At 41.9% G+C, this 23,285-nt stretch overlaps 1 protein-coding gene across 4 annotated transcripts in view; it reads left to right on the plus strand.

Annotated features, from left to right (window-relative positions):
• The window catches only part of PCCA (propionyl-CoA carboxylase subunit alpha), a 330,692-nt gene that overhangs the window by 274,759 nt on the left and 32,648 nt on the right, over window positions 1–23,285 (plus strand). Inside the window, exon 22 of one of the 4 annotated variants that reach the window (XM_074378473.1) lies at window positions 12,841–16,880. The exons of the other annotated variants lie outside the window; for them this stretch is intronic. Coding sequence (XP_074234574.1) covers window positions 12,841–13,086 — 246 coding nt within the window. The 3' untranslated portion in view covers window positions 13,087–16,880. Of the gene's footprint in view, window positions 1–12,840; window positions 16,881–23,285 lie in introns of those variants that run through there. 4 annotated transcript variants of the gene reach the window in all.

Below are 23,285 nucleotides of genomic sequence, written 5' to 3' on the forward strand. Positions count from 1 at the left end.
TCTTACATTTTCTTTGGAAAAATGTCTATTTAGGTCCTTTGCCCATATTTACTTAGATTATATTTTTATTACATTTTGTTTGTGTATTTTGTTTACATGTTTTTGGTGAAGCTGTGAATTTGTGTATATCAGATAGTATAAGCTCACAAAGAAATGAAAGAGGTCCAGTGTTTTACATAACGAGAATTCCTTACTTAAACTGGGCTTCATGGTAAGGATGCATATTTTGTCACTACCTTAAGAATGCAGAAGTTACCATTTTATTCCAAATTTTTGTATTGCAATCATTGTTTATATTTAATTTTTAAAGTACCAGTATTTTTAAAGCACTGTAGTATTGAGACAAACATATCTCAATAATACCGATTTATTTTTCTTGTGAAAACAATGCATGTTACCCAAAAGAGAAAAGAAGTGTAGACTGCACTGAGTAGCTTCTTCATAGCCATGCTGTTGGCATTTACCCAAGGACTCTTGAGGAAGTATCAAATTATATGTCTTTGAAGCTTAGCCAGAGATCTTAATGAAACCAAATCATGCTGAAGTTCTTAAAGCTAATTTAAACCTCAAATTGTACATTTTAAATTAAGTTTTTATTGATAATAAATATACTTTATTTCTTATTAGCCTTGAAAGCTTGAGTGATAATATCAGTAAAATAAACATGTTTTACAAAGATTTACCATTAAGAATGGTATTAATATGACCCTTGGTACACTAGCACAATTAGATTTCAAAGTAAGCATTTACAAAGTAACAGCGATTAATGACAACCATCGAAAACAATTTTGAACTCCATCAGTTTAACTCAGGAGGGTAAACTTAATATGATAATTCATCTAGTTGAATTGTATCAGCTTAGCAGGAAAGTATGTAAATATGTGACCCTTACCTAGTTTCCAAATGGATGCTGTGCTGATAGATTTATCAGTTCCATTAAAGAACTTGAGGGAACTTTGGAATTTCAGCAATTGTTCCCTTGGAGGCTGAAAACCCAACCTGTTCTCATACTGGGACCATTCTGGTCTGCATATTTCCATAATTTGCCTTTGCTACTAATATGACAGCAAGACACAAATAACTGTTTCTAATAATATCAGATGGAGTTGTGGAGGACAGCATTTTAATGCAGTAAAAGACCTCCCCGTGGGGTTGTTACTGCTACTACAGAACAGCAGCTACACAGTTGCAACTGTAGTCTCTTAATTGATTCGTTTAATTAGCAAGAGCTGAAGCTTTGGCTCTGTCTTGTCATCTGATATCATAGGACCCAAAATCTGCATCATTCATATTTCTAGATATATAACCACCATCAAAAGTTCTGCTTCTTCTGAGAACGCACTTATGGATATTGAACTTTTAATAGAATAAACTCCCATTTGTTTAAAATCCAATAATTGGAAAATGAAAAGAACCAGGTTTGTTATTGCTTTTCTTTACCAGTACCCTTTTGAGAAGTAAATTATGCCATGCATTTTTGGTTATTATTGTCTGCCAAAAATAAACATCCAGAGAACTTCTGTGGTCTTCCATACCTTATAAATCCATGAACAGTCCCTATATTTACATGTCTGACTTGTGGCTAATCTTCATTTGCCTTTTTCTCCCTTCTCTGTCCCATCTCTTTCTCTGTATCAGTGGGGTTTCAGGAGTGACAAGATGGCTTATTGGGTTTCTTGCATGCTAGTCTCACGTCCCAGCCTGCCTTCGCAGCCACCCTGGGTCCTGCTGGCTTAGCCTTTCCATGTGTGCTCACCCCTTAATAGGACACCTAACCGAATTACCCCTGGGACTTGCCCTGCCTAACCCAAGATGCACTGGTCCCAGTTTCTCTGAATGGGGAAAAGAGGGGGAGCTGGGAAGTGTCTGGCACAGAACCCCAGAGCCCTCATCAGTGGCCACTTTCTTCCTGTACACTGAGGGCTCCATTCCTCCTGGGTCAAGCTTTCCTTATTCCTGACGCCTTTTCTGTCCAGCCATAAAGCAGGTCGTGGCCACAGGCTGGACATGTTGTGGAGGGTTGATGAAGCCTCTCTGTTCTTTTGATACATTTTATAATGCTAAGAAAAAAAGTAAATCTATAGCATCTCATTCCTGCGTTTCTCCCCAATATTCAAAATTTCAGCCAAAATGTGAGGAAAGTAAGATTTTATGAAACAAGCTCTAAATGCAGTCTTAATCTTGAATATCATTTTTGTGGTAATGTGTTCTGTGTATCATGTAACCAACCTAAGCATAAACCTTTAGAATTTTAAGTTTACTTTCTAGTCTTTTGAAATTGGCATGTTGAATATAATTTGAAAGTGCAGTTATCAATATCCCATTGTGTGATGCATTTTGAACAAAAATTTAAAAGAAACCATGGACTGCCTGCTCCACTACGTGCTAAGAAGTGTGCCAGGTGAATGTGACTTGGTCTCTGCCCTTAAATAACACACCGGCTGCAGGTAAACACAGACAAACCGGTATCGTGAGTCAACGGGAAGTGCTGAGATGAGCGAAGCAGAGGCTGATGTGCTGACGGAGAAAAGTATACATCTGTTAGCTTTACCTTTTCTCTTCTGATACCAAAACTGTTTGTAACAGTAGATAAAGTATAGCCCATAGGGCATAGCTCTTTGATTAAGATCAGACATTCCTTTTTTTTTTTTCAGTAAGTATACATAAAACTGAGCGTTTGTTGGTAGTAATGGTAGTCAGTCATCTCACATTGATTGATCATCTATTATGTGATAGACACTGAGTTCTGGCAATTCAGAGGAAAAAGACATCTCTGCCAGCAGTGACCTACTGTCATCTAAGGATATAGAAATATTAATGTGAAAAGAGTGATAATAGAGATTTGTATGAAGTACACATACTCTGGGGCTTGGAAAAAGGAAATGGAGGGATTGTGAAAAGCTCTCCAGTGAATACGTTTGACTCATGCTTAGACTTTAAGGATGAATAGAGTTTGTAAGCAGGGAAAGGCGTTTCAGATAGAAGGGAACAGCATCTGCAAAGGCCCTGAGACAGCCTGTTCAGAAACTGTACTCTGTGATGATGGTGGAGAAAGCAAAGGGAATAAAACAAACAAAGGTGCAGAGGCTTGAGATTGTCTGTGTGCTTGAGGAAGAGCAGGCTGACTAGTGAGGGTGGCAGGCAGGCGGCGAGGTTTGTGTGGGAGATAACCTAGAATGTCAGGAGCGTGGTGTTGCAGGGCCAGGCTAAGGAGAGTGGACTCTATTCCCTAGATTTTGAAGGATTTGAAAGAAGAGAGTCTCAGTATCACCTGAGGTGTATTGTTTTGTCTTGATTTTAAAGAGAGCTTGAGGGAGTGGGCAAATAAAGAAGAGGTACATTTGAGAGCCTCCTCTCATGGACCCAGAGTCCAGTTTTATGTATTAGGCAGAATTGAAGGTGATTCTGAGGTTTCTAGATGTGATAATTGATTATGAGAGCCAAGCAGGAGGAAGAGAAGAATTAAATGAGAGGAAAGGTGGGATGGATAATGAGTTGGGGTTTTGACCATTTTAAGTTTGAAATGCCAGAGGGGCATCTGTGATGTAAAGGAAAGGTCGGGAAAATGATGAAGGGTGAGCACATCAGTTGGTGCTTTGTTAATATGAAGAGGTGGTATGTGAAGCCTGCAGTAGGTGAGATGCACGAGGCGACCGTGCAGAGAGGGAGGACAGGCCCAGAAAGGACCCTGGGAAATGCCCATCTCCAAAGGGGAGGCTTCTAGAATCTCTAATATAATCATTTAAAATGACATTATTATCTATTGTCCAAATCATTTCTATTACATGTGGCTATTGGAAGCCAATTTTGTGCAACCTCAATCATGATTTCACAGTATCCTAGGGTGTCTCTAATTATTTCAAAGTATCTCAAAATCCTGCTGCCATCTGCCAGAGATCCTCAAAATAAAATAAATGTTAATGGATAACATAATGCCTTACATTTGTGTGATGCTTTAGGGTTTCAGAATGCTTATTTGATTCCATTCAGTTTCTAAGATAGACAAGCCATATAGCACCTTAGGGTTAGTTGTAAAAATAACACACATGACACCCTTGGAAATGTTGTCAGTTTAAAATATTTCCAATTACTCAGTTACATGTTCACAAGAAATTTCTGTAAACTACCAAGCTGTTAGTGAATTCTGGGGTGGGGAATAGGGAGAGGTATACTAAATAAAGCTTGATTTCTTGGGTTAGAATCTCCTATCTCCCACTTACTAGCTTTGTGAACTTGAACAAGTCACTTAACCAAAATTGTCTCCAGACGTTGCCAAATGGCCCTAATGGTGGGGAGGGGGCAAAATCGCCCCTTGAGAACCACTGGCCTAGACGAAATTTAATAGTTGGGGTTTCGGAGTTTTCTTTCCCATTTCACTAACAAATATAATGTTCTATAGATGAACTCTTTAGAACAAATAGAGTATTTCTCAGTGGCCTAAAGCTTGCAAGTTCTCGTATACATCCTGACCTGCTCTGATGACTTGTGCAGAGAAAACGACAACCAGCATGAGCTAGCCTGGTGTTTGACTTGCTTTAGGAACATGCTTAGCTACTGGCTGTGTGGGAGTGTGTAAGGGTTACTCTTTCTTAGTCTTCCCGGGTCATAAACCAGCTGTGGACAGCCATTCCTGAGAGGTAGGCCAAGCTCTAGTTTGTATAATTGCATTTGGGTCCTTTTAACCATTGGAATAGCCATCCTGTTATTGTTTACCAGAGACCCTCACGCCCTGAGTACACAGTGAGACTGTGTAGTTCCTACCCTGGCTCGGAAGCCACTGCTCTTGAACGGCCCCCACTTTGCAAGTCCTGTCGTGGTCCTGGTGAGACGCAGCAGGTAGAGCACGTTACATGCGCCACCTCACGATGGCGTCTGCGAAGAGATCCTTTTCCGTTCTTTGCCAGCCAGCATCTGATTGCCCAGCTCTTGAGTGTTTTGTGGCACTTTCCCCCGGTGCGTGGGAAGTACATGGCAGGATGCCTGGCAAGCTCTGGGAGAGTCCAGTAGTCATTAGTAGCTCAGGTATGTATTCTGAGAGGTAGCTTTCCCAAGCCAGCATGTTTTGTATGGTATAAATTCTCAAGATTGTAGGGGACAGCTAAGGTAATTACTGAGGCATCAGTGTTAATTACCTAGGTACTTACCAAGCATCAGGGGACACGTGAAACTGCCAAGTGCCCTTGTTTGAAATGGAACCCCTGCCTAATGTTAAGTGTAGGGAAACAATTAGTGCCTAAGTTCTAACAGTCTCCCTTGGAGTCCACTGTGTCCTAGAGCTTGGACCACCTCTTTCCTTTTTCAGCTGCTCAATAAAGCAGCCTTTAAAACACGAGTGGCCCTGAGCACCCAAAGTGTGCCTCCTGCTTCAGGCTCGTCAACCTCGTTTAATCCCCGCAAGCACTGACATTATCGGTGGATCCCCCCCCAACCCCCGTTACAGCTGAGGCAATGCCTCTGCTCTAAACTTACAGATCAGTGATTTGTCTCAATGGCTCATACAGTAAGGGTAGCCCAGGACTCAACCCTGGATCTGAGCACAAACCTTGGCCTCCTTCACACCAGCACCTGCGTGGTTGAGATTTAGGTCTTCTTGGGGCCCTTCGTGCTTCCGTATCACTCCTGACGACCTGGTGGTGAGGAGGTGGGGGGACTGACCCTACTCTTCTGTGTCAGAGCTTGGAGCCTGGTCGCTTAACGGGCTAGAGTGCTGAAGGTCTGCGTCCTCTGCTTCCGCACGTGAATTACTTTCATACCGGGGGGGAAGGGGGTCCTTTTTTAGAAGTAGTAATATTTATCAAGTAATTACTGTAGATAATAAAAATAGATTAAAATTGCAGTTTGATATATATTTGATGTAAAGCCTCTCCTCTTAATTAGAATGTAAGAAAACTCAGCTGATATTTAAGGCGGTGAGGGTGCAGCTTACACGTTAGTGTATTGCGGAAGATTCATCATTCTTATCTAAGTATTGAACCTCTGTTTCTCTACCCTCCACTGCTTTGTTCAACCAGACTTTGAGCCCCCGTGGAGGATTTTAGGAATCATGCAGGTAGTTTCTGAAATATAGGTGCCTGGCAATGTTTTGCAGAAATGCAGGTCTAAACCAGTGATTCTCAACCCAGGTGATTTTGCTCCCTGGGGGACCTTCAGCAATTCTGGAGACATTTTGGTTGTTGCAAGTGGTGGGCTGCTAGTGGAATCTAATGGGTAAATTTCCTTAAATTTATTGCAAGTATCACCAACCAAGGAGGCTCCTGAACATCCTACAGTAAACAAGAGAGCCCCTTACAGAAGAATTATCTGACTTAAAATGTCAGTAGTGCCGAATTTGTGAGTCCTTGTCTAGATGATAATTATGCAAAGGCACGTGAACGTCTCCCCAACCCTTCACAAAGCTCTCTGACACTCTGCAGACTTACTCCCGTGTGTCCCTGGGTAAGCAGTCTACGCCGTTCATTCTGGTTTATCTTACGTGGCCTTAACTTGTAAACTGAGAGAACTGCGGGCATCTTGATTGTATTAGAGGAAGAACTGGGCCCCAGGCACGTGCATGTCATATATATTGTTTTACTATTTTGTCCTCATATTGACGACTTTCTATGTGTGCATTTTTGTTTTCACAAAATGTTGACCAATCAGTCCTATAAATTATGTTTTCTCCTGATCAGTGTCTGCAGTTATGATCCAAAGGACTTTGATACTGGTTTTTTATATTCTTGATTGTATCTACATTTCTTTTCCAAAAGACCAAACTTTTTACAGTTCAAGCTTGCCCATCAGTAGAGTTTTCTTGTTGGATCATTCCTATTAATGCCACAGCCACTTAGACTAAAAGATCAATTAGATATTGTTGTATGAATTTATCAATTTGTTGAAAATAAACCTACATAAATACATGCTGTGTGCTCCATGTGTGCAGCCAGCATGTCTGAGCTTTCAACAAAGCCTGTATCTTCCAAATGGCAGCTCTCGGGGTTGGAAGGCGAGCTTGTGAGGAGGTGAGAGTAGTGGGTGCCCCGGCAGGAGCTTTGTGGCCTCACCTCTCATTGGCCCCCTCTCCCCTCAGTGTCCCTCTCACCGTGCAGTCTGGGTCCTGGCCCTCAGTGCTCCCTCCTGTGTGGACTTCCTTTGGCAGGGGTTTCCAAAATGTCCCTGCGTGATTTTAATTTATGGAGGTGACTGTGCCAGCACAGAGGGAGGCTAATGCTACTGAAAGAACATATTACCTATATTTCCCAAGAGAAGGGGACACCCCGTGCCACACAGGGCCACTGAGAAAGCACCAGTCTTGGTCGGGAGGCCAAAAGGAGTGAGGGGAAAGCGTGGGCAGGAGCCTTTATTGGGTTCCTGCGGAAAGGCCAACTCAGGCAGGGTCAACAGTTTAGGACTGGCTGGTCAGAACGGTGTTGGTGGGTTGGGCTCTAGGGATGGTCTCTAGTTGCCTGGTGTCTGTCCCTGAGATGACGGAGGGCAGGGAGATGATGACTTGGTGTGTGAGTTTGATGCCTAGTTGCCTGTGAGAGGCGTGCTCCCAAGTCCTGGGGCGGGGGGCAGGTTCCCTTAGGTGTCTCAGGCCCCTAACATAAAAACACTACAAGATACAGAAAATTTCAGAAACTATGATTAATACACAGGGAACCTGGAAACAGTCAGATCCGAGGGAACTGGTGTCCAGTAACTAAACTCACAAAGACTGATGTCTAAATCGGAATGTGTGTATATTAATTTGAGGTGAGGAAGATTTCTCCCAGTGGCCGTATCTTTAGGTCTGCCCTCTAGAACGCTAACCGAATGGCAGTACAGGAATAAGTAGGAAGCTAGTTAGCGTAATTTCAGAACTCGTCTGGGTTATGTGATAACGAGGGCAGAGGGAGGCTAGTGCACCTGTGCTGTGTGGAAACCTGGCACATCTCTAGTAACCTTCAGCAAGACCACCCTTCGGGGTCCACCTCCTTGCCTTTTCCCTTTCCTGTACTACCATCTTCCTGCAGAAAGGACTCATGCAGTCAAGCAGGCTGCAGCTACCCAAACTCTCATCACAGACCCATACTATATAGAACTAGTTCTGCTTCCCTTAGGCTGACATGCAGATCCCTTGGGTTGAAATTTTGAGTGTCCCCAATCTCTCTGGTCTTATACTTTCCTAGGTGATTAGCATAGCACTTTTGTGTGGAGTTTTACAAGGATGGCTTTCAGAATTTCCTAAGAATCTTCCATTTCTTAGGCAACACCCTCCATAGTAAATATACTCAGACAGGGAAAAAAAAATGTATGGGAGTTGCCCTGAAAGTCCTCATTTCTAGCCCCAGTAATGCTTTAAAGTGGTTGTATGACCTTCCTAAACCTCAGTTTTCTTTGTTGTAAAATGAAAGGTCGAGGTCAGTGACCTCCAAGGTCTTTCCTGGCACCATCCTGCTCTGAGAATGATTACATTTGTCACCATGTGCACAGTGTGCTTCTCAACAGTAGCAAAACATCATACATGCAACTTATTACCATTGTCTTTTTTTTTTTTTTTTTTAATTTCCTTGAGTCTCATTTGGGCAGACGTCAGTGGCTCATCACACAATGCTCCTGTCACTTAATTTCAGGGGGCAGCACATTTTGCTGCTACAGGCTCAGAGCTAATAATCAGGATTATATGTCCTGCTCACTGTGACTTTTTTGTGGTTTCTGGGGAAAAAATGCAGATGCTTTTCAATTATTCTAAGGGAATTTTGATTAACCCCCCGGGTGGAGTTCCGTCTGCCACCTGCCGCGGAGAAGCGAGTTTTATTGAACAGAAGGTATAGAATCGAATTGCTCATATTTGTTTTCTTTCTGGAGCCAATAGTGTTTCAAGCAAAAGCATTTTAGTAAATATTTAATAAATATCTCTCTAAAATCGGTCAAAAATGTTAGAAATTAAACTTCTTTTGTTCTTCAGCTTCAAATGCAAGTAAGTTAATTTGCCTCTTAAGTGGAATTTCCGAGTTAAATACTCCCATTTTTCTTTTACATATGTAAAAAGTAGTTATTTTTGACTGGAATAGTCAACATCCTGCTTACTACTTAATTCTAAGTGTTAGCACTTAGAAGCAGTTTCCTTACACTTTTTGCAGCATTGCTATTTTTGTGGTGGTTTTTGTAGATATTTTGCATGTTTACTGTTTTCTCTAGTGTGTGTGCATTTTTACCTTTTGCTTCTGGTCAGAATACAGGTCTTTGATTTATAGAGAATTTTCAAATGGCTGCCTCTAAAGTGTTTTTAAAAAGTTTTATTGAGATATAATTCCCATTCTGCACAATTCACCCATTGTTCCAAGAGTACAATTAAGCATTTTTTAATCTATTCACAGAGCTGGGCACAGTCAGTTTTAGAGCATTTGCATCATCCCAGAGAGAAGCCCCAAACCCATTAGTAGTCACTCCCCATTTTCCTTCAACCCTGCCAGCCCCTGGCAGCTCTCTGTCCCTGTATATGTGCCTCTTCTGGACATTTCATATAAACAAAACCGTAGACGTGTGGTCTTTTGTGACTGGCTTCTTTTACTTAGAATGTTTTCAGAGGTTCATCCATGTTGTAGTATCAGTACTTTTTTTTTTTTTTGCCAAATAATTTTCCATTTTATGGACATACCACAGTTTGTCCTTCAGTGTGGACATCTGAGTTGTTTCTGTCTTTAAAGTATTATAAATACTGCTGCTATGAGCATTCCTTTATATACGTTTTTGTGTGGTATATTTTCATTTCTCTTGAGTATATACCTGTGAGTGGGGTTCCTGGGTCACATAGCAATTCTCTGTTTAGCGTTGTGAGGAACTGCCAGACTTTTCCAAAGCAGCCACATCATTTTACATTCCTCTCAGCAGTAAATGGGTGATTTAATTTCTCCACATCCTTATTTTTTTTTTTTGAGGTATAACTGACATATAACATGATGCTAATTTCAGATGCACAATGTAATGATTCAGTATTTGTGTCTTGTTAGATGATCACCACAATGAGTCTAATTAATGTCTGTCTTTTAATTTTTAAAAACTAAAAAAAATTTTTTAAATTAAAAAAAATTTTTTTAATCTGATGTCTTCTTGATTCTAGCCACCTGGTAGGTGTGAGGACAGGAATCATTTTTAAATATTTTCCATGTGGGATTTCTTCTTTTCCCTAGAACTCATAATAAATGTAAAAGTAGCCAAAACTATGTATTAGTTGTTTTGTTTATTAAAACAAACTTAACCCTACCAAAACAACAATGCAATACATTTTAATTATTATATATTTTCTGTGACATTGTTATCTCTTCCTTCCTCAAATAAAATGTTTTTTATTTTATGCAAGCGGTTCCTTTTATTTCTCTAGGCTTTTTTTTTTTTTAATGGTAGCACATACTGTGCAGGAAGGTCATTACATAAAGAGAGGGAAAAAGAATAATCAGCATAGAAGAGAACATTAATGCTGTTTGAATAATTTTTTAATAGGCATCTTGTAACATTTTGAGATTTAAACCAGCTAATATTTTTTGCACATTCCTGGTTAGTCCCCCTTTTGTGCCTGTGAACTGATGTTTTGCTTTGGAAACTCAGATAGTGAAAATACTTGTCAAAGCTTTAAATACCAGTGCTTTAATTCTGTAGTCATTTAGGTATTAATCCTGTTCTGTAGACCACCTACATGTGTTTGTAAGGACTGTAATAACTGACACTGTATTTAATTAGCCCTAATATTGTGTAGAAGGGAAAACATATTAAGCATCTTTCCGAGTCACTAGTTCAAAATGAGCAGAAGCTCGGAGGAAAGCGTCCTTGTCTATGTTCCACTGTTACTTTGCATAGCCGTGGAAATTTGTAATCCATTTCCTCATTCATTCATTCATTCACTCACTCAACAAGTATTTGTTGGGTGCATGTTATGTGTCAAACAATGTTCTAGGTGCTGGGGGAATGGACCAATTTCAATAGGACAGAAGTGTGAGTCACAAATGAGTATTCAATGGCAACCAGCTGGTATATACAGTATAGTAAGGAAATACTGCTATGTCCATAAAAATCACCTCTGGTAGCTCCTCATAGCAAAGCCGGAGGACGTGGGGGCCAGTTGTCAGAGTACCCTGTTGGGTGGGGCAGGGAAGTTGAATAAGGAAGAGGATAAGACCTTTGGATTCTAATGTTTGTCACTTTATTGTCCCTTTTTAAAGCTAAGAGCCATTTCATTTCGTGGTGTTAAGTCTCTTTCCACAAATGTAGAGCTCTTGCTTCGCTTCTTGAATTTCATAGTGGATTCTGTAATATTACTTCAATTATGTACATCTCTACTGTCGATCCACAAAAAAGTAATCTACATGTTGATAATGGGGGAGATTATATGTGCAGGGGGAGGGAGTATATAGGAAATCCCTGTTACCTTCTGCTTAATTTTACTTAAACCTAAAAAAGTGTTCTAAAAAATAAAGTCTGGTTTTTTTTAATGTAATTCACAGGGTAGTGATTGAGGACATCTGCTGTTTAAAGTCAGACAGACACTTATTTATTGACTATTTGATCTTAGTTTTATTTACTCTCTCTAAGCCCAGTTTCCTGGTCAGTAAAACAGTAAAAACACCATCTACCTCACTGGCTGGTAAGAGAATGAAATGAGAGAATGCGTGCACGACACTTGGTACAGTTCCTGGCACAAAGTAATCACTCAATAAATTTAACTAGTGTTATGGAAATATTACATCCAGGAGTAAAAGCTTTATTCACCCTTATGAGACACAACCCTGGGAACTTTCTAGTTGCCATAGCTGTTTCCTAAGGGCCACTAATTTAGGTCTAGAATCTGTAACTCACTCAGCGTGACTTGTTCTCTGCTTCTTCATTCTATGAACATTATTTATGAACATTTATGGATATGAACATTTCTAGAACACGGTCTTTTTCCCTGAAGTATCTAGTGTGTGGATGCCTCCGCTAGGTTGTCAGCTGGGTAGAGTGGTCGGGGTGACAGCGCCCTGCAGACATGGGGTGACCGTGGACAATGGAGGGTGGTGTTGGAGACCAGGGTGGGCACGGAAGTGGGGCACTGGCAGGGATTCGGAGTTGAGGGAGAATTCATTTTCTTATTGGGGATGACTCAAGCTTGTTCTTAGGCTGAAGAGAAGGAGCCAGGGGAGAGGAAGAAAGAGTAGAGTTGATGCAGCAGGGGGTTCCATTGAGGGGGAGGACAGGCCGAGAGCCCACGTGAAGCACCCAGGGTGACCCGGAAGAAGGGAAGAGCACTGCCTCTCTGGCTGGAGGATGGTGCTAGGGATGCAGCAGGTCTAGGGAAGGTTGTAGGGCGCCGGGCTGTTTAGGGAGCCCAGCTGACTCTGTCCTTTGTGAAAGTGTTAATCCATTTAGTGATAGTTGATGTAACAAGCTTTTCGATTTCAAAAGACCAGTGTGAGCATAAGTGTATTTCAGTTTACACTAGTTTAGAGTGAAGATTCATACTATTTTAAAACCTGTATGTCATAGGTGCTATTTTCTGTTTATTATCTGTGTCTAATAACAGAATTAACCAAAAGTGACTAAATTATCCAAATTTGACTTCGTACTAACATCATGCTTGGCTTACTCAACATCCCTGAAGGTCAGCAAGAGATAAATTTGGCCCAGACTGGTCTTTTCCTGCATTCATCACTTAAAAAAAAAAAAAAAAAGAGCACTGAGAACAAGCCATCTTTTACTTTTATAATTTTTAATCCATCATTAAAAGTACAACTTGCTTTATGATCTAAAGAAATACCATCTGAGTCTTTATATTAGGAATAAAAGTGAACCTTTTAGGGAAAAAAAGAGCAGAGTTTAATCTGCATCAGCCCTTTGATGTATTTCTAGATTTTAAAAAGCTTCCCGTCGTTCCCAGCCACGGAGAGAGCGATCCAGTCACATGTCCAGCAATGCCGCTGTCCTTTCTCCTCCGCACGTGCTGAGCTGGAGACGCTGCTCCTTCGTGAATGGCCAGGCTTGACCATTGCATCAGGATGTATTAGCTCAGGTGCTGGCCCACAGGAGTTTCACTTCCTGCTTCCCCTTCTGAACCAGGCAAAGACTCTTAAGTTAATGATCGGTTTGGGAAAATAAATTATATTCCCTGTTTTCTCTTCTCTTTAATATTTCTTTAAGATGAAGCTGCTCTTGGTGTATCTAGGGGGCTTTATTGAGGAGTAGAAAAATGCTAGCTGAAAAAGGCATGTTCTTTTATAGTTACGAGATAGAGAATGCAGTAGGTAAGTTCTGCTTTTAAATAAAAAAGGAAATCCTATTTGAATTCTCGCCATTTTCAGTCTTTTTACTTCATCCTTCCTGGTAACCTAGTTTTCTATGTTAGAGAAGTTGCTGAACTTTATTTACATGTCAGCTTCTTGATGAGCACAGCTTTTTCTGTTGTGATGGTGAGAAGGTGACGGGTTGATGTATGTTTTTAATGCCCTATTGATCGACATTATTGCCAGAAGTGGTGCTTGGTGCCAGCTAGTTTCATAGATGGGAGAAAACAATCCAGGTTTCAGTTTCACAAATGGATAAACAAAACCCAAAGGAAAAGGAAGCAATTCGTTAGCAGTGGGCCACTGTGCAGAGTAGGATAACCTGCCTTCAAAGATTTTTGTCTTGAACACTGTAATATAATGTTTAATAAATAGTTTACTTCAAAGGACTTCACTACAAGAAAATAGGCAGCTTTCCTGCTATTCTTGTTTCTGGTTCAGTTTTACTATAAGTAGCTCATATCCGGCCCTCTGTGGTCTCAGGTGGTCATTTGTGTTTATGATCCTGATGCTGAAGTTGTAAGAACTATGACCCTTTTTTAAGTCAATAGCAGATACGCGGTGGGCTGCAGGAACTGATTGAGGCTGTCCTGAAACCCTTGACACTTTGACCCAGCTTACGGAAAGTGCGCAGACGCTATAAGCAGTGTGCTCGTGCTCATGTCCTCCAAAAATAGAAAACTACATTTACTGAGGAAAGACTAGAAAAACTCATCAAAATGCACCTCCAGTTTTTGATGTATTAGGATCACTCCTGCACCCCCCTTCGAAGCGTCTAAACACTGTGTTCAGTATCCTCGAGATAAAAGCCTGAGGTTACAGAGATCATTGGAGATGTTTGAATTTTTCTTTTTTTTCCCCTGTAGATACATTTGGCATATGTAGAATTTGAGAGCCCACTCAGTTTCTTCCAGATATTACCAGATATCCAGTAGACAGATGGAACTCAAAATGAACTCATAGAACTCAGAAAACAACTGTTGTTGTTTTGTTTTTCACTATAAATTTTAACCCAGGAGTATATTGGGTCTGGGTGGAGCCCAGCTGCATCCATTTCGAAGAGGCTCCCCCAGAGATTCTGGTGACTACCTCTGGAAAGTCACTACTGTTACTCTTGTTACGTATGGTTTGGTTTTGTTTATTTTTTATTGCTGTTTAATGCGGTGATAGGACCTAGGGCCATTCTAGGAAACACAGACTTGAGAAACTTTCACACTGGCTTACTCCTCCTCTCATTCCTGTTCCTTCCTCTCGCTCACTGTCTCTTTCTCTCAGTCAGTGCAAAACTGAAGAGGATGCGCTGCTGTCAGATCTAGCAGTCTAAGCAGAGGGGCCGGGGAGTGAAGAGGAGGGAAGGGGGTGAGTGGAGGGAGAAACCGCCTGCACCCCATTGCTCTCGCGATAGCGGGAAGGGTTTTATGGACTGGGCCTTTTGCTCTTGCCACGCAGTGTGAACAGTAGTAGCACTTCAAAGGAGACATTCTATTTCAGATAGATTTGGGAAATGCCAGGTTAAATTGAACAACTTTAAGACTTCTCAATCTTTACTAAACTGATAACTCATTTTGAATCTCCAAGAGGGAATATAGAATGCGGTATTTCTCAACTTACTTTGACCACTGAATCCTTTTATTCTCTGTGTGTGTATTAACCTTTCCTAAAACTCATTTTGTAGTAAACATAGGAGATGTTGCCTTGGGACTGTTGAAACTAGGAATTGAAGGAAGCAGGATGGCCTAGAGAACTGAGAACAGAAATAATACCTGGAACTCCGATGGACTTGGTAAAAGAGACCCTCTCCCCTCCCCCAGAGTCCCCCCATAAAGCTGTGATCTTACAGGAAGCACAGTAGCAGGATTTATAGGAACTTGTCTCAATTAGAGTAAGCTATGTTCTCTGTCTTCTACTTCTGTAAGTAGGAATTATACAATACATTGCAGAAAGGTGACCCCACCCAAATGTTTCAAATACGTAGGTACTTTTAAAATATGGTTAGTGTTTAAAACACATACATATATTGGCTTATTAGTAATTCTGTAGATTAAAAAATACTTTTAAGAAACAATAACTCTCTGACTTCAGGTTTTGAAAAATTTTGCAAGGGATATCTCTTGGAGATTCATGGTGCACATTAGCATTTTTAAGTTGTGGAGAAGTGCTGTAGTAATGAAACCTGTTACCCAAATTAGTTCCCCAAATCTGCTTTACCATGGGTGATTTCCTTGTCCCCCATCTTTTATTTTTTTTCACATTACCTATTAAGAAGCCCTAGGGGTAGTGTTCCTTGGAATACCTTCGGGAGGCAGTGCCCTAGATCAGGGGCAAACTGCAGTGCACCACTTGCTTTTGCAAATGAAGTTTTATTGGAACATAGTCATAGCTGTTCATTTATGTATTCTCTGTGGCTGCTTTCCCACTGTGGCAGAGGTGAGTAGTTATGCTTGAGTATGACATACAAAGCCTAAAATCTTTACTGTCTGTCTGGCTCTGTAGAAAAAGTGTGGCTGTCTCTGCCCTAGATGATTAGTTGTAGGTATGTGTATGTGCAGATTAATTTCACCCTCTCTTTTTTGTACTCCAGCACTAATGCAGACGATTAAAAAGCTAATGTAGGTATATGTATGTGTGTGCATATGTGTAGATATTCTCAAATTTTGTAAAATGTCAAGTGTCAAATAACACTGTCAACCAAGAATGGATAGAAAAGCCAGCCAAACCTGTTCATTATATTTATTGTGTCAAAACAGAAAGCACTGGACAATCAAGAAGATAATTTTACAGGCAAAGCAAGAGGGAGATGGTTATTAATGAGGAGCATCTCAAAGAAAAGGAAAGGTTTGCATGGTATGGAGGCTGGTACACAAGGGTCATGGCGAGTCTCATGGGGTCATGGGGAAGAGCGGACAGTGAGCCTTGCCTGACTCGCGTGGGCCTTTAGCCAATTACCAGACACAGAAGAGTGGAGCATTTTGTAACTCCTTCTGCTTTCCAGGAACACAGGATTCAGGAAAAATTCAACATTGTCAACTAAATCAATAAATATTATTAAATGCCCACTTATATATAGTTCTGGCACTAAAATGTGGTTGTTTTCTAAGGTTCTATCCAAAGCCACCTCCATCTCTTTCTGGATTTGATCTCCCATTGCTTCTCCTCCCTGTGTCATAGTCCACACAGCTTATGGTAAGGCATTGCTTATTGAAATAGAGATGGCAGTTATGAATCAGAGCAGATATATACCCCCATCTTTTTTTTTAAAGGAAAGAGATATCCATGGAGTTATATAATGGAATTGGTTATGTATCAGTTTGCCACTGACATATTACTGTGGCATTACTATCATTTTTTCCATCTGTTCAGTCTTCATGTTAAGAATAATTGCCATAGGCCTTATTTATTTTTTGAATCAGTAACAGATTCCATTCATGACATTAAAGCAGAATAAGACCCTCACACTTTGAAAGATTAGCTCCTTTTAGAACATGTACATTTGATAAGTCTGTTTGAATGGCTTAAATGATAAGAACCATCATCTGATGCTATGAACGAGGCACCCGTCTAAACATTCTAAAGTTTTATTGAAGTCTACTTTACAATCAGTAACATTTACCCCCCCCCCCCCCGGTAAATTACAAGTTAATGATTTTTGGCAAATTTATAGAGTTGTGCAACCATCACCGCAATCTAGTTTTTGAACATTTCCATCACCCCCAAAGTTCCTTTCTTCCTGTTTGCAGCCAATCCCTGCTCTCACCGCCAGCCCCAGGCAACCACTATAAATATTTTATACTTATTAGCTAGTTTACTCCTCATAGCAATCTTGTAAGATAGGTTACTATCCTTGTCTCAGTTTTACTGCTGAAGAGAGAGAGATGAGGGCCCAGGCTGCCGGGGCCGGAGCCCTCTGGGCCACTCACTGAACCACCTCAAGGCCCTGTTAGACCACAGGCAGCCCGGCCCCACCCTCAGAACTCCTCGTACCTTCAGCCTGGGTTGAGGCCCCCAAGTCTGCACGTCTCGCTCACGTTGCTGGTCAGAGGACCCTGCTTGAGAACCACTCGTCTGTATGATCCCAAACGTTGTGAGAAATAATCACTCCTGTGATGGGTCTGTTTTGCATGCTTGGCCCAGATTGTGCCAAGTAGCCTTGACAAGCAAATATTGCTAATCTAGGGGAAAGAAATGTATGTTGTGAGGCTAAATTATAAACGTAACCAGTAAATCCCATCTGAAAAGTGATGTTTTCAATCACCTTTCAAGTGGCACTGCGGCTTATTTTGTGTGTGAACCGCTTATCTGTCAACTGTTTTGTAACTTTTAATTCGAATGAGTTAACATCACGTGACTCAGCTCTTTCCATTTCTGCCTTTTAAAAAGCAGCAGAGATTCAAAGCAGCAAGAAGCAGACCCAAACTTTGTGCTTATGCCTCTAGTCACAAGCAAAAATGTAATGGGTAATTTACCCAAATAGAAGGAAAAAAGAATGAAAGAAAAAAGGAAAGACTGAAAAGAAAGTACTGACTCACTGCAAACAGCTGCAAAATGTTGCCCTTGGGATAGAGGTTAACTCAATTGTGAAATAATGGCCAAAGCTCACACTCTTAATAACTTTATCTTAGCCCTCGAGAAAGCGCCTCCGTTTAATGCGCGATGCTTGGCAGAAGGTGCTGCAGTTTAGCGGCTGGCTCAGCGGGAGGCCGGGATTGAAAGCCCTCCAGTTGTACAAACTCATTTGCATTTGTAACACTTTTATTTTCAGTCTCCTCTAAATGAAAATATTTTGGTGTCTTTCTCCCAATTTTTTTAAATAAAAATATTTTAGTGAATATGAGTCTTAAGTGGCGGGGGGTCAGATGGCTTCTCATCCCCCTTAAAAGACTAAGCGGAAGCGCTGATGGCTCTGCAGAGTGAGGCAGGAGCGAGCACCCGGCAAGGTCAACTGGAGGTCCCGTTTCAGAAGGTTTTTGGATGCAGGGGAAGAATTACTTAGAGAAGGTTCATTTGCTTGGCGAGAAGGGGGTTCGATGTGTTTCTTACAAAAAGCCAGCAGTTTCCTGCTCCTCAGTAACTGCTCAAATAGATGGTCATTTTTCTAAACAGCAGAAAATAGTCGAGTCAGCAGAAGGGTGTCTGCTGTCTCACACAGCTGAGTGAACAAATGAAGTGCCCTGGGGCCGGCCCCCTTGGGCTTCCAACCGTGGGCGGGGACCTTCCTGGCATTCGCAGACCTCCAGAGGCCTCTTGGTTGGACACAGGGTGCCTTGGGTGCCTGCCCTGCTGCATCCCCTTCAGGGTTCCATCAGACCCTCTGAGCAGAGCCTTTCGTGAGCCCTTCTCAGTACACCTGAGCCACATACCAAGAGGAGAACTGACCCACTCAAAGTCACTTGGCTCTTAAGGCTAACACCAGCCTTGATCAAACTCTGCGCCTCTCCTCCACCCCCTACATGTACACACAGATACTGTTCCTGAACCAGGTCCGCTTGCCTGATGAGCAGCAAGCCAAATGCTGAGACGTCGAGAAAAGTGTTTATTCACGAGGTAGCCTAGCGAGGACATAGGAAGACAAGCCTCAGATCCATCCCCCTTGAAGGTGAGGGGCTTGGGATATTTATGGGGTGAGCAGGGTGGTCTTAGGCGTATGGAAAGGTGCTTGGAGGCAGGGGGAAAGGTGAGCTGACTCCAAGTTCCTGTAAAACAACTGGGCCGCCTGAAGCTGGGAAGCTGTGCAGTTTAAGAGGGAAAAAAAGAAAGGAGAAATAACTGAAGTGAACTTAATCAAGGAAGGCAGTTTATAAGCAGAGGGAGCACGCTGTTGCCCTGTCTGTTGCTCTGCAAGAGCAGCTCAGGAGCTCCTGTTGGCATCGGCTGACATTAACTCAGTGGGGCACAGTTTCAGTGCCACAGCCCCAGTTCTCTCACTCTCCCAGTGTGACTTGAGAAAACCCTCCCATGGTCCAGGTTTGGATACATAGAACCAACCAAAATAAAGGCTGAGGTATTGGTCACCCTCACACGTGCAGATCCCAACCGTCTTGGCATGAGTGTTGCTTGAGTTTTGCAGAATGTTCATATTCTGCCGTCTTTCAGGAAACAGGATGCGTTTCAGCTCTGTGCCTGGAGAGTGATGTTTTCCTCCTTCCCCACTGCCCACTTGCTTGCTTTCAGCTGCTTTTTAAAGTAGGCTTTAAGATGAGAGTCAGTTCTGTGTCATTCAGACGTGGAGGGCAATGGCAGATAAGAAAGCAAACTTGAAACATTTCTGAAAGAGGAGGAGGAGATGATGTGGTGTGTTGCCCAGCTCTCCAGCACCCCATCTTTCTCCCAGAGCATTGTCTCTTCCAGGACCACATTCAACATTAACTTTCCTATGACATGGATAGTTGGAGACGCCAACCCAGGCAACCTTGAATTTAGATGGGAGACTCCTTCAGGACATTACAACTTGACAGATACTTCTAGCCTTATCTGCTGAGGAACCTTTCTGCTTGGACAGCCGGCTGGCTTCCTCGCGATCCTGTGACAGTCTGTTCTTTCCTGCCTCCTCCACACCTGAATCATACCATCCCTGTCCAAGAAAGCTCACTGTCACCTCTGCTTCATCGGAATTATTTCACTCTTACTCCAAGGCTGATCTCAAATCCCATCTTCCCCATAAGTCCTCCTCTGACTACCTTAGGCCCTTCCCTCTGAAATTCTGCGGTATTTTGTTTTCTTCACACAGAGACTCAGTGAAGCTTGCCACTAGGAGTGCCTCAGCTGGGGGCAGCTGTGTCCTCCAAGGGACGTCTGGCAATGTCTAGAGACAGTTTAGGCTGTCGCAGCTGCAGGGGGTGCTTTGACATCTGGTGGGCAGAGGCCGGGGACGCTGCCATGGGAAAGCTGACCTCCGTGTTTCTGGGCCTAGCCTGGGCGATGTAATGGGCCGCGTCCTGGTAGTGCGTGAAGAGGCGGGGAGAGGCGAGCCCACCACAGGGCCGCCTGTTCTGCTGTCAGAGAGCCCTGTTAGAAACCATTCCCGTATGCTGGGTTGAAATCTGTCTTCCGTGGCTGGGCCAAGAAGTCAGTTCTTTCCCTTCCTGGAGGTGTTTATGGAGAGCTCCCTCCTGATCCCTGGCACCTCTCTCAGCCCTCACCAGCCTCCACGTTCTGCCTGGCCCTGCGCCTTGCCTCTCCGCCTTCATCTCCCCCAGACATCGTGGTCAGCATTTGGCGGCGGGCACAAAGTCTTCTCCCGCCGTGTTTCAGAGCCCTGTGGCCAGTACATTTAATCCTGTGACAGAGAATGCTAACTCTCTGAGATGACCAGCCCCACGGACGTGACACTGCTGCCGGCGGTGAGCGTCACTAGACACCAGTTGTAGTCCTCGTGCAGTGTGTTGTCTTGTATTCTGTGTAGGGTATTTGTAGGACGATTGCCTTTAAGGGAGTGATGGGTTTTTTAGTTCGTGAAGACGATGAGGAAAATATTTATTTGTCAAGCAGGCAGATAGCTCAGCACTGTTCACAGTGTTCTTGCTTCTCGTTTATGACTGCACAATAAAGAAAATATCTTTTACTGCTCTGCTGTCCAGTTTGTTGGGTTAATTTGGGAGATAGTGTTGGTGACCTGGAATTGTGCCAACTTCCAATTAGCACTCTGTGTAACCACTGATTTTGCTTTAAAAGTAATTACTGCAGGGTTTCTCATCTACCCTGAACACAGTGCATACTTTTCTAATCCCACAGTTTATTCCTCTCATCTCAAAGGAAATTTTTCTTTTGGTTATTGTACTTTAAAATTTTTTAAACTTATCTTGATGTAACTTAAGTCTTTTGGAAAAGTTGTGAAAATAGTACAAATGATGTCCATATAGTTTTATCAATTCCTCACATGTTAAATTTTATCATGGTCGCTTTATTGTGTTCTCTCATTCTCTCTGTATAATTATTTTTCTCTGCACCATTTTACTAAGTTGCTAACAATACTGGTGTGTATTTTCCAAGGATAAGACAACACTTCCTTATATAACCACAGGGCAGAAAATCAACACTGATACAGCATTGTGGCCTTACCTACATGCCTTCCATATTTTTCCAGTCTTTTATAGTACAAGAAAAAATGTTGTCTTTTTCTGGTCCAGGATATAACTCAGAATCACATGTTACATTTAGTTTTCATGTCTTTTAGTCTCCTTTAGTCTAGAACAGTTCCTCAGCCTTTCTTTGCCTTTGGTTACCTTTACATTTTTTAAGACAGACCATTTATTTTGTCACGTGTGCCTCAATTTAGATTTGTCTGGTGTTTCCTCCTCATCAGATTAAGTTACACATTTTGGTAGGAATAGCACAGAAGAGATGCTTGTCTGTCTCAGCGTCTCACATCAGGATGAGGGGCTCGTTTCTGTTTTTCCCATTGCTAGTGCCACTACTTCGATTACTTGGTTAGAGTGGTGTTTGTCTGGTAAAGGAATTTCAACATAATATGGTAGGTAAGACAGACAGACAACCAGGCTGCCGTGGGGGCCAGAAAGTGGGGTTTGGGGAAGGCTCCTGACTTGCTGACACCTCGACCGAGACTTAAAGTGTGAGTCAGCCAAGCAGAGGAAAATGGGGAGGATATTCTAGAAGGAGATGATGCCCCGAACACAGCCGTGGAGCCATGAAGCTGCGTAATGTAGGAAACTACAAGGGTTGGCAACTTGAGTTCTAGGATTGAATTCTCGGATCATGGGATCCCAAGGTGGAAATCTGACAGCACGAGGTCTCATGGGGAGCTGGAAGCAGGGGTGGTGTGTTTTGTCTCTCGGGGTTTGTGGAGTCTCTTTTTGTCTCTGAATTCCACAGTCCTCTCTCCCCTAATTTACACAATGCCAAGAAAAACAGAAAAGTGGAGCACAGGGGGCGGGGGAGGAATCACAGTATTTGATAGTCATAGAAGTTACATTATCAGGATGTACAACTTACTTTGTTGCACTGGAAATTGATTATATTTTCATAAAAGATAAATATTATCTTTGCAAAAAATTGTTACTTTTTTCACATTATTTGAGTTTAAAAATTAATGAAAATAAAATATGAAAAATTATGCAAATAAAACAAAGTTAACCTGATTTTGGCTTTGAAGTACGTATCTGAGAAGCTGGAATAAGAAGTTAATATTGTGGAATAGCGAAGCTGTATAGTCTCTCCGTCTTCTTTGACACTCAGTCAATTAAAATTTTTTTTATTTTAGTGGCAACATGTGCTGACTTACCCAGGCGTGAGGTAGCAGATATAGTCAGAGTAGCCAGGACTTTTCCAGGCTTCTGTCAAGAAACTGACTCTCTAAGAGTCTTCAAATTAAATTCATGCCAAGATGTTTCCTTTGTTCTCCTGTCAGTGAGGTCATCTCTGCAAGGTGAGCATTACTGATACTGTCAGCAAGAAAAAGAATATGAACCTCTGTCTAAATTTCAATGATGTCTGGGCAGAAAGAGATTTTCAAAAGAATTTTTCCAGGTTTCCAAGACCTCATAAATTTCTCTGTAAGAGAAATTGTCAGGTTTGAGGCTCATGGAATCTCATGCTTCAGTGCTGGAACTTTTTGTAGTTAGCCACTTTTTTGCCTCCTCTTGCTGGTACAGACATGTATAAAAAATCTTTTTTGGCCAAGAACATAATAGATTCTTTTCTTTTTTCACCTATAAAATTGAGTGTCTTCTCTGTAGGGACACTATGATCCCTACCACACAGAGGTTATTACTGTCTTTTGGTGAAGACATATAAAAAAGGAAGGAGAAAGGCCAGCCACAAATCAGTTAGTGGCATACATACTCATAACTGAAGAGCTTTCAGATGAAAGCTTTATAACATTCTGTGGCCAAATGTATTCTTTTTTAAAAATTGAGTTAAAATTTACATAACAAAATTAATCATTAACCCTGTTGAAACGTACCATTCAGTGGCATTTAGTGCATTAACAGTGTTGTCACCTCTACATACTCCCAGGACGATTTCGTCACCCCAAAGGGCACTGTCTGCCCTCTAAGCAGT

Source organism: Camelus bactrianus, chromosome 14, assembly GCF_048773025.1.
Source record: "Camelus bactrianus isolate YW-2024 breed Bactrian camel chromosome 14, ASM4877302v1, whole genome shotgun sequence".
NCBI classification, from domain to species: domain Eukaryota; kingdom Metazoa; phylum Chordata; class Mammalia; order Artiodactyla; family Camelidae; genus Camelus; species Camelus bactrianus.